This window comes from Ammospiza caudacuta, chromosome 7 (genome assembly GCF_027887145.1).
Source record: "Ammospiza caudacuta isolate bAmmCau1 chromosome 7, bAmmCau1.pri, whole genome shotgun sequence".
Classification (NCBI taxonomy): Eukaryota; Metazoa; Chordata; class Aves; order Passeriformes; family Passerellidae; genus Ammospiza; species Ammospiza caudacuta.
In genome coordinates, this window is record NC_080599.1 from 31919883 (window position 1) to 31932184 (window position 12302).

General features: G+C 41.0%; 1 protein-coding gene across 3 annotated transcripts in view; it reads right to left on the reverse strand.

Annotated features, from left to right (window-relative positions):
- FNBP1L (formin binding protein 1 like) overlaps positions 1-4241 on the reverse strand; it is a 50622-nt gene extending 46381 nt beyond the window's left edge. For all 3 annotated transcript variants that reach the window (XM_058808760.1, XM_058808761.1, XM_058808759.1), the window contains exon 1: positions 4068-4241. In XM_058808760.1, the coding sequence (XP_058664743.1) occupies positions 4068-4091 (24 nt within the window). In that variant the 5' untranslated portion in view covers positions 4092-4241. The remainder of the gene's footprint in view (positions 1-4067) is intronic.
- Between the last annotated feature and the right edge of the window lie 8061 nt (positions 4242-12302).

Sequence of the window (12302 nt, forward strand, 5' to 3'; positions counted from 1 at the left end):
AACATATCACAATCTATCATTTTTATTTCCAAATATTTAAAGTTACTGAAGTCCACCCCAATTTTAGTCCCATCTATCTATTCTTGCCTTGGATATTGCAGCACAGTGTGATAGAAGTCAGGGCACTTTATAAAGCAAAAACGCGAATCTAACCACAGCTTCAATGTATAAACCTTTCCACTGCTCATGAGGTGAACATAACTCTGCAGTATTTGAAAAAAGCATGACAAACTCCAACAAGTTAATTCTGAAAAGTATCTGTATCTAAATAAACAGCAGCAATTTTCTATTACTAATGAAGGGCAGCAATGCTACTTTGCAATTACCTGCCACCTTTTTTCAGATTATTGCTTTACAAATGCTATCTACAAAGAAATTATATACCAGAGATAGGAAAATTTGGCACTCAATATTAAAATACATTTCAACTGAATTAGACAACACTTTCCTGTGCTCTCTACTCTGTTCTAACCCTTAAGAGAATATTATACAAAGCAGTTCACCAAAGAATCTTGGGTCCTGTGTGGTCATACCATAAGGAACATGCTACAGAGTAACCACAAAGATACACACACCAATTAGAATAAAACTATTTGTTGAATACCACTTTCAAAGCATAATCAAAATTTTCTATTGTACTAAGAAAGCAGAAAAGGAGAGCATATTTCCCACAGCACAGAAAATGTTGTGGAATTAAACAGTTCTAATCACAAGATGGCTTGATTTGACATTTATTTTGTTATTATTGATTTACATTATTTCATACAATGCTATCAAAAGAAACACAACAAAGATTATGCTTTTTGGCCAAGACACACTGAAAAGCACCACGTGCTTTAATCTAATCAAGACATACACATTTGGTACAATGCACACTCACTTCAGAGAATGGTGGTGTACGTATTAAAAAAAAATCTTGCTTGAAAACAAACAGCTACCTAATTTAAAGAATTAGAAAATACTGGCCAATCAAAGAAAATCTTTCCTTTGTCCTGTCCCTGATGTAACCATTTAATTAGCATATGTATCATTTCGATAACAGAATTGGTATATTTAATAATTACCACATAAAAACCAGACATGAGTTGCTTTCCTTATCTCCTAAATTTTCTTCTGGCTCCTTATTTGTTTCTATATCCATCTATGCTCAGTTTTTTACTGTATCCAAAATAGTACACAGTATAAAACTCCACAACAATTTTTAAAAATCCTCATAACTGTGAATCAGCATAAAATATCAAAAAACAGCATGAAGAGATACAACTTAAGAAGGCAGAGTTAAGGAGAGATTAAAAAAGCATGATACAGAATCATCAAATTTGCTTCAATGAATTGGCAAAGCATATATACATAAGTGCAAATGTTTCTAAAAATTGTGATCTGGGTACCAGACTTAACCCTTTATGAGCTGAACGCACTAATGAAGCAGAGCTTTAGGCGCAACGAGGTGTCCAGAAAACCAGAGCAGAAGAGGTTTTCTTTTCTCTGCAGCTGGGGACAGAACACCTCATGCCCTGCTGCCATCAGCAAACAGAGCAGCTCAGGCTGCCTCCTGAAGCTCCACTGATGCTCACAGCAGGGAATGATGGAGGAATTGCTACACCAGATCATAATTATGTCTAAGAATTTATTTTTATCTTGTTCAGAGCGCTCTTTGAAGACTCGCAATACTGCTTTTCCTTGTGTTTTTTAACCTAGATTTAAGATAATTCTTAATGAATTTGGTTCTGTGCCAGATCTCCAAAAAGTAATCTTTACTTGCCCAGCACAAGTTGTTACAACAATTAAAGTTTCGTGCTTTTTACAGTAAGTGAAGCACTGAATATTCCTCAAGCTAAAAACTGGTTTGATTCATAACACAGTAGATTTTTTAAAGTATCGTTAAATTCAATTTTAAAAAAAATTAAATGTATCCCATAATGGAAAAATTTGAATTGTCAGTCTAGTTACATAGTTACAAACAGACCATTTTATGCAGGAAGTTACCTCAGTGTAGAGTTGCAGGTCATCTCCAGGTATCAACCAAAAAATACATTAAATTTTGCTAAAAGAAAAGTATTGCAGTAAAACTTTTAGCTTAAAATTCTGGCATTATTTCTTCCAACTAATGCATAAGAATTAGTGACTTAAAATAAAAGAAGTATAGAAGGTCAAAATAAACTTCAACTAGTTTCACAACACCATGAGTTAAATGCCTGTCATTAAAAGGAAGTCTGGAGTCAAAATTCATCTTTTTCAATATGTTTCTTAAACGCAGGACAAAGACAAGCACTTTCACACAAAACTGACCATGAGACAGAGTATAAAACTTCGACTGTCATTTACAAGAGTATAAAACCTTCAACTGTCATTTACAAGCTGAACAAAAAAAAAAAAGAAAAAAAATTAACAAGAGGCTGCAAAAATGAGCAGATCTAAGTAAGCTAAAGCTCTGTTTTCTAAAGCAATACATATTTGAGTGCTTACAGTCAGTGCTCACCCAAATGCCAACCCCACTCCTCTCAAGGGGCACTCACCCCTCACCTGAAATTCATACAGGCATGAGCTGCACACACACTCTTGTGTGCCCAATATAAATCCCAGCTTTTACTTACTCCTCAATGTCTCAACAGTTTTAGATTTCAGGGCTGCTACAGCAGCGTCATCAGTACTTAAAAAGCATATTTCGTCTGAATTCTCAGCATGCCTACAAATCCTAGTAAAGAACAAGGTACTATGAAAAACACTAAACTAACCCCTAAATACTACTAAATCAGGCTTCTCCGCGTAGTACACGTGATGCTATTACATCTTCATTTTGCATAATCAGACACAACTCAATTCAGGTGGCTTCAGGAGCTCCGCGGGCGCTCCCAGTCCCGCGCCCCACCCAGGCACCCCGCCCGCAGCGCCACGGCCGCCCCGGCTCCTCGGGCAACCACTTGTCTGCGTGCGGAGCAGATCCTGGCTCCTCTAGAGACTGGCGGCTCTGCACTACAAAATACTGATAAAGGTATTTAATTCAATGCAAAAAAAAACAAAAACAAAAAAAAAAAAACCAAAAGCCCAAAAACCACCTGTAATGCTAGCTCCTGATTAAGAATTCCTGGACCAGACTTCAAGCTACAACGTTTATCTTTCTGTATTTTTTTTCTTAGCACAAGTCTCTGCTTCACAATTTTTAAAAGCAAATAAATGCAGGGCAGGCGGCATTTAAAGCGGGGACGTTCAACACTCCTTGGTACTATTCTATTTCACGCCTAAGCATTCCCACGATCAGCGTTAACTCCGGCAACAGGAAGCCTGGCAGAGGAGATCCAGCACCCCGCCACTGCGAGCAGACACCGCCGTGCCCGCTCCGGCACTCCCCCGGGAGAAGCCCCTCTGCGTCCCCGGCACGGCCAAGGAGCCTTCGGAGGGAAGAAGGGAGCTCTAAGGAAAGAGCCAACGCGAGACAGAAACTGCCTGTCTCGTTGCTGCCAATTTTCGTATTTAAAACAAACACAATGCAGTGTTAGCCAATATTCTGCGGTACTTTTAGAGACAAAGCTATACAGTAGCCGCGTCTAGTTCGGGCCGGGAGCTGAAAACGCTTCGCTGCTCCGAGCAGCCCGGCGCTTCTCAGGGGAGCAGCAGTAGTGCCGCCGCCCTGAGGCTGCCCGGTGCGGGCCGCTGCCCGAGCCGCGCCGGGACCCCGCCCCGAGCCGTGCCGGGAGCGCGGTGAGGGCCGCGCCGGCGGGCCCCGAGCGCGGCGCTCCCCGGCCGCACACAAAGCGCCCGTCCCGCCGTGACCGCGCCGGGCGGGCGGAGGGCGAGGGGCCGCCCCGGGAGCGCCATGGCCGCACAGGCGGCGCGCGCACCGCACCCCGGACTCGGCGCACCCGCCCCGCCGCGGCCCCCGGCCCAGCGCCGCCGCCCTCCGCCCGCGCCGGACCCCCGGCCCGCCCCAGCCCCTGCCCGCCGCCCCTGCGCCGAACAAAGCACAGCGCCTCGGCTCCGGCCGCTCCGCGCCTCCCGGGGGCAGCCGCCCGAGCAGACAAGGGAAGGCGGCGAATCTCAGACACAATGAGAGGCGAGCCGGGACTCACCCACAGCTCCGTGCCCCAGCTCATGGCTGCTCCGCGGGCAGTGCCGGCTCCGGCAGAGGCGGGGATGAGGCGTCGGGCACCGGCCGGACAACGGGGCCCCCTCAAGCAGCGCCGGTGCCCTCGGTCACTGGGGAGAGGCGGCGGCGGCGAGGAACGACGTCGCTCCCAGCTCCAGCTCCGCCTGGCTCGGGAGGGGGAGCCGCGGAGGAGACTGGGAGAGGGGCGGGTCCGGCTGGAGCGGCGGGGCCGGGACGGGAGCGGCCGGCGCTGTTCCGGAGCCCCGAGCGGCCGCGGGGCGAAGGTGTCGCGCCCGCAGCGGCCCCGCGTTGTTACTCATTAACGAGGCGACGGCGAGGCCCCGGGGCTTTGTCCTGGCCGGCTACGAGGCCTCCCCGCCTCCCCAAAGCGCTGAGTCACGGCCGGCAGCGGCCCGGCCCCGGCTCGCCCCCTCCTCACCGGGCACCGCGCCGACACACAGACGTAAACAACGATTTTTGTATTGTTTACATCACAGCTCTATATGTAAATCACAAATTGAGATGGTAGGAAAGGTGAGGTGCAAATTTCTGCAAATAGAAGTAAATAGTCAGAATTTAGAGCAATGTAACAAAATCAAATGTTTTCTAGTAATTTGTAGACATTTTAGGAGAAGGAAACTACAGCCTGTATCATGGGTACATTAATACAATATTTAGCTACTCAGTAGTGCTTAAAAAGCCTAATTTTAGCAATGAGAGGTTTTCCCAGGACAAACAGGATTCCTTCTTTCCAGGCAGCTCTCCCTGAAAAACACCTTTACAAACACAAAGGTAAAGCAAGCATCGGGATGTTCCAGAGATTCTGAGTAACTTCACAACCTCCTGAACTGATTGAGAGGCTGCTCTGAAATACTCTAAAATAGGACAGGTGTTAGCACAACAGCTCTGGGTGTTCCTGCCTTTTAAGAGCACATGTACACGATAAAGAGGAGCAACCAAAAGATATTCCAGAGCAGGCTTTGAACAAGCTAGCACCAGAATAGGAGACTATCACTGTACCAGAGCACTGCTGCAGTCTGGCTAATTATTCATCTTTGGAGGTTAGCAGTTAGACTTGGGAAATCAGGGTGATTGGAAACTGTACACACTAACATACTGTTTCTGGGACCCAACCTAGTGTTTCTGCAGGCATTGTGATTCTCATTTTGTAGATAATTAGTACAAAATCTGCCTCAAAGGATGAAGATTCCAAAAAGTCAAGTGCAAGGCCTATTTCTTCCCAACATATTTCAGTAGTTTTATTAGTGTTTGAATTTAAATATGGGCACAACTATTTTCAAGATTGCTTTCTGATTTTTAGTTGGCTTTTAACCCATACTTCCAAAAACACACATATATGTATCAGGTACATACATAGAGATGTGCATTTCACCTTTACTTACCTAAAAGTCAATCAGTAAAGATTATAGATCACAATAAACTACACAGATAATGAATTTGGAGTTAAGAGACAAAAAGCATTTAGACAAATTGTTGCAAGATTTGGAATTCATGAACAGCATATTAAGACCATGTGACTGAGACAAATTTTTAATTCATTGAAAATGAAGCAGAAGTCTCAGCAGCATAATACTTACCACTTCAGCTTAGTGAGAAATCTGACACCATTCACTGTTACCCCTTTTCCTGCTTAAGCAAACTCTTGCTTTAGGAGATTCCCATATAAATTCTGAGCTCTCCTCCCGTTTAACAGTTGAGGATGTGAGATGAGCAAGCTGTAAAACAAGGGGAAGAGTCTACCACATCTCTGTGGGACATTACCAGAAACAGAAAAATGAATCACTGAGAATTGTGACATTGTTTCCATTATCAGGGAATGCAATTGACCCTAAGCCTAGAAATAACTAAACAAATATTACCCTAAATATTTTTACTCTTCTAGTCACATCCTTAAAATCATCATTTGGAGGAGGGGATGCAACCAAAGGGACTCAAGAACATATTAAAGACATATTCAAGTAATGTTAAACGCAGCAAAGGCTTCATGATAAATTGAATAGTTCTAGTAGCCTCGTGAACCACTACCTTCTTCTGACAGACGATGACAACTTATTTTTAGCTTAGAAAATTTACTTTTATATTTAGATGTTTCACCCAACATTGACTCATTAATGCAGGCTTTAAAGAAAACTGCCCAATTCTGCATTTGGACTGAATCCACATAATTCTAACTATTACAGTAGTTGTGTATTTTGTTAATTCTGTTCCCTTTTCAACAGAATCTACTTGAGTTTCCAAGTGTACCTAAGGATATTATCTTGGCAGAAAAACAATCTGAATCATTAATTTGGAGTGGCAGAAAAGCTGTCTGGCACTCCCTGTGGGCGCACTTTCTAAAGACAGAAGCAGCTTAGCTTTCCACTGCCACAAAACTCAGCAGGACCAAACAAATTACTTCCAAATATCTCTGTCTCAGTGTGAGGTGCCATTAATCCTTTTCTCTGCTAGCCAGCAGTCTCTTTGTCATATTAAAATTGGATTTTTGCTTCACAAAAAATAAGAAGGTTGCAAAAACTGTATTATCCCTTTCTGCTTCAAAACCAAAAGAATTTAGCTCCCTTCTTCCTTTACACATGTATTTCCCCCATCACCAGCACTCTAAGTGCTCTAATTTTAAAAAATATTGATGTTCATAACACTTCCATGTGGTGAGTGGATAATCATTACTTCACAGCTCAGGAAATACTCTGAGACAAAAGAATAGGTGTCCTGACACTTCAGCTTGTGCTTAGCTCCCCACAGACTTCCTGTGTCTCCCAGAGCCTGGTTAACCATAACCAGCAGAATGCAAAGTGCTGGGAGCTCAGCATCTGCCTAGAGATTTACTACCACTCAGTTCCTATTTCAACTATTAGGCAAAATAAACTTATGGTTTTACTCTGAGTACTGATTTGTTTTTTATTTAAAGCAGAAAATTACCAGGAAACTGTATTAGTGAGACCACATTAGTTAGACTTTCTGCTTCAAGGCAGAAGGAAAATTTCATTTAATAGTGCAAACTCAGCCACTGCTTGGAATGCCCTAATTCTAATTTTTCTCCTATCTCTGAATTTTTGTGGGAAGAATTGTATCCCTCCGTCTTTTTCCATCCAGTTCCTGTACTGAAATGACTTTTACATAGCAAAAGAAAGGCTTGTTTCTTTCTTTTCCCTCTCATCTCAGCAAACAGAAATACATCAACAATGATTGGATAACAGAACTGAAAGGACACTACAAACACCAGCTATAAATAGGAGGAAAAATGAGAACTTCCATCTGCTTTTACAAAACATCCTGTGCTCACTTTTTCTTTCCTGCACTATAACCAAGAGCACATCTTTCCTTGCCATATGTAGCAGAGAAAATCTGTTGTCAATCAGCAACAACTAGCAATATTATAAGTACAAACAGCCTTATTTCACAGCCATTTTTTTCCCAGTGAAACAAGACTATCACATGATAATTCAGCATTTCCTTTTGGTAATATAAACTGTTTCCCAACCCAGAGGCTGGACAATCACGAAGTATCAGGGAACACACAAAAATCATTACTTTAAAATATGATTTTCAAGTCTCTAATGCTTTCATTGCCTGCTTGAATACTATAAATCCATTTGCTTCCACTGTACATCCCTTCAGAATTATATCAAAACATAACCATAAATGGCTTTGCTACCTTAATTTCTGCTACCTCCAGTTGACCTAACCCATGTCCTCTCCATTCTCCCACCAACCCCTTCCGTGCACATTTCTTTAAACTAAAAGAACACCAAGCTGTATCTGATGTGCAGAGTTAAGTATGGCCATGGTGAATTCTAGATTCAATTTTTTTTCATTACCATATTATCTACAGGCATAAAGATTATAGCTTTTAGATAATAACCAAAAGCTTGAACAGTCACTGCTCTCAGCATCAATAGCAGCTTTCAAGCAGAGTGTATGGATTGACATACATATCAATAAGGAAAGATGGAGACTGTCATGGTACCAATTCAAGCTGTAGAAAAATGAATAGCGGATGAATGGGTAGCAAAGGATCAGCACCACCCATTTTAAGATTTGCTAAGCAATATTTTACTATCATCTGACTTTGAATTACAATCAGAAACAAATGTATGCGCAGTTGTGCAAAATGTGCCTTACGCTCGGCATCCTAGGTTACTGTTTAATCTGCCTAGCGAGTTTTAGTTTCGAACTGGTTCAGGCATTATCAGCACAGAGCGGCTCGGGTCACCCTCAGCAGTTTGGGCACGCACAGCCCAAAGCCATGTCCATATCCTGGGCTCGACAGCCGCCTGCCGGCAGCGCCACGGACACGGCACCGCCGCTGCTGCCACCACTGGTCCCGTCCCACCGAACGCCTGCGAGTTACAGGAACGGGAAACCGAGAGCGCCAGCGACCCCTTGATTGTCCTACCTTCCATGCAACTGCAGGTCGTCACTTCTCTCCCTTAGAGGATTTCATTTCTGTGCCCAGGGTTTAATTTCACACTTACTTCCCTTATTTTATGTCTGGGGTGGTTCCTCCTTTCATGAGAAAGTTGATGTCCATAATACCACATTTAATTGATGCGTGGAAAAAATTCCAAAGGATCACAATCTGTAGGAAAACTCAAAAGTTATTCACATGTCAAAGAAAAAGATTTCCTTCCCACTACTAATCACATTAAAAGAAGAGGAATCAGGAAATAAATCAACAATGGGAATGAGAAGTGTGCTGTGCACAGAATAGATATCCCACTAAGCAAATCCTTATTTACATTTCTATCTCTCCATATCACTTTAGTAAAGATAGCTAAAACTCAGTTTATCACTCTCATTTGTTCCAAGTGATCAGAGACTAACTAAAGAAATTTTCAAATAATCCCAGAGGAACAAATCCAAAAATAAATCACTTAACGATTGAAGAATTTTGGTTTTGTGACAGTACACATTCTATTTAACAGAATTCAAAGTGCAATGCTTGCTCTTTGGATTTCAAAGGCAGATCAAATCCAACAGCCAATTGCATCCTAGTAAGAGACTTTTCCTCCACATCCCTTTGTACATTTTTCCCTTTGAGACAGGGTTACATGAAAGAGAAGAATATACACAACTTACTGAGACTGTTCTTTTTCCTTCCTAACACACTCATCTTCTAGTAGCCAAGGCTTTTCCCTTTGGATTTACCACTATCTTAGTAAAGACAGAACTCACCTTATGTTCAGACCTTATCAGCTGATAAATTTCAAACAATTAAAGACACAGAACTTAAGAGTTGAGTTGTGCTGCTACTTTGTGTCCTTAATACCTAATCCACAAAAAAAGGTTATCATGTCACTACTTCCTATGTCCTTTTTTCACATTAAAAAATGCACAATTTTCAGCACCGAATTAAAAATTTGATTCAATTTGATTCAATTTGAGGAATAAATTGCCCCTCTGGCTTGGAATATAGACACCACTGAAGCAGGTTACAGAAATACATCCCAACACAGATGTGTTTGAAAACACTCAGCATTCAGAAGCTTTATCCTGTGTCCATAAAAGTGAAACTTTTAATTATGCTATTTTAACGCAGTCAATACTAGAGATTTCATTTTAGTGAACGGGGGAATTCTCAATCCCTTTTGCACACAAGTAAACCAAAACCACAGCTACAATGAGTGCAATGTCCCCCTCCAGCCCTGCCTGCTCTCACAGCTCTTCCCACAGCACCGTGCGGTTCATGGCCCAGACCCTCCTATTGGGAAGGGATCCCTGCCAGCCCATCGCCTTCCTGAGAGCAAAGTCTGAGCACTGAGCTTTGCCTCAGAACATCCACTAGCATTTTTAATAAAGGTAAAATAATAATTAATATTTTTTACACATATTGGAAAGGATAACTCATTAACAGAAGTGACATTGAGTTTAGACCCATTTTCACATCCTGCAGACAGGATAAATACCTTTTCCTATTCATTCAAAAACTGTCCCTACATTTAAATGATATAATGTACCAAGATAAACTAATTTTTTGTCCCTAACATTTTATTTTGTTTACAATTTTAGCATAACATTTTTTTAAACAAAGGCATCTCAAAAACTGTAAATTTTTTGTAGAAATGAAAATATTATTGTTTCCAACATTAGAACATATTGAAAACAAAAACAAGTTATTAATGATTTAATGAGTTTAGTTGCATACAACTTTCCCAACAATCCGAGACAACTAAATTACCACAGGTATAGAATAGCTAATCAGATAATATGGAAGATATATGTAAGTACATACTTAAGATGCAACTGAATTTAAATTCTGATTTTTACCTGCTTGAATATTAATTATCTGTGTGTGAAAATGGCACCAGTTAGGTGTTTACATTACAGTAGAATAAAAAAAATTATATGTGTTAGTCACATGACTCCTTCATACATATTTTCTAAAATTTTTACAGTGATGTCTTCTTTATTGCAGGCTGGGATGGTGAAGACTGTCAGATTTTGCTTTGGTAACACTGCCACTGCCCTGACAAATTTACTTCTCTTCCATGGATTACACTGCTACCTAACTGAGAAAACAAACTACCTGAAACTAAAACAACATTGAATTTGATTTCTAATTCAGCTGTGGTTTTTCACTCTGAGCTGACAGAATGAAACTTGAATACAACATTAATAAAACCAAGTCCTAGTCCATAACCAGAAATCCCAGGCATTATGCTATTACAAATAAATGTTTTCATCTCTGACAATGACTTTTACAAGTTTGTTTTCCCAACTATTTGCTCTCTAGATGATTCACCCAACCCTGAAGATAACATCTTTTTCCTTTACATAGTGCAGCACCTTTTAGTTCTGTAGCATGTGAAAGTATTAACTTCAAAGCACAGTGTAACATTGCCCACACCTGATTACTACTTGTATTATGCTTTGAAGATGTAAAAGTTTATGATTACTGACTAGTAAGTTTTGAACTAATACCAAAACTGGACTAATTACTACTGAAATGAGTGTGGAAATCATTCAAAGTTATACCATGCAATATTACTACTCCAATGTTAGTCACCCTGGGTGGGGGCTGAGGGAGAAACCAATTATTTCCTTTGAAACAAGACAAAAAAATCTCTGAAGTATTACAAAAATTAACCATATGAACATCCAGGCTTAAAATTAAGTGTAATCTTTACATAGTTTAATATACCTCTTATAAATCTTCACCCCAGATATATAAAGCATAGTAGCTGTTCACATTTAAAATGCAGGAAAAAACCCAAACTGGTTGTAACAAGTATGGTCCATCCTTACCTGAACTTTTGGTTCAAGCTGTGAGATAGAAGTTTTCATGTATTCCTGCAGTTGATGCAACAAGAAATCATGGCCGTGACAAATTAAAATGAAACATCTCTTTTCCCAACATAGGCAGGAGCATCATCTATTACAGATTTCCAGATTACTGAAGTTTCTACTAGATTCACCCACACAGCAGAACCTGTCTTTATTGGATTTATCCATGACTGATTTATGGGATTAGGTGTATCCAACTGGATTCACTGTCTAATTATTTTATTGCAAAACCTCCACTCCCCAGGTATTGGCTTCAGTTGTATTACAGCAAAGCACTACAGAACAGAACATTTTCACTCTGCTTCTTTCCAAAAGTGCACAGCTCTAGCACATTTGTTGCCCCACATACCCAACAACTGTAGCAAGTACTTCCAAAGCCATTAATAAATTCTTACAGATTTCTGTAGCAATGGTGGCATGGAATCCAAACAAAAAGCACTCATTTAAATCAGGAAAAAAATTCAAACTAAGCACAAATGTATTTTGAAAAGGAACATATTGGTCCTGATTGCAAGCAAACCTTAATGGGCTGACAGCAAGGCTCAAAGACGCTCCTTTGCATCAGTGAGTTGCATCCATCCAGCATCCTTTAGTCCCAGATGGCACATGAATTGAGTGTCCTTTTAACAAGTCTGAGGGCTCCAAGAGCCAGTACTGACTGTAAGTAAAATCCATCTGAACACTGGTCAGCATCCCACTGATGTGCTCTCACTGTAAAGCTGCAGAGTACAACTTTTCCAGATTAGACAGCTAAACAGTATAATACCAAAAGTAAATTTCACCATAGCATGCTTTATCTTCCATATAAACCTCCCCTCCTCCTCCTTCCACATTGTTTGGTGCATGGCTTACACAAAATCACAATCCAACCCTAGGAAACAAAAATGAGGTACACATTTCAGAGTAAGGGTTT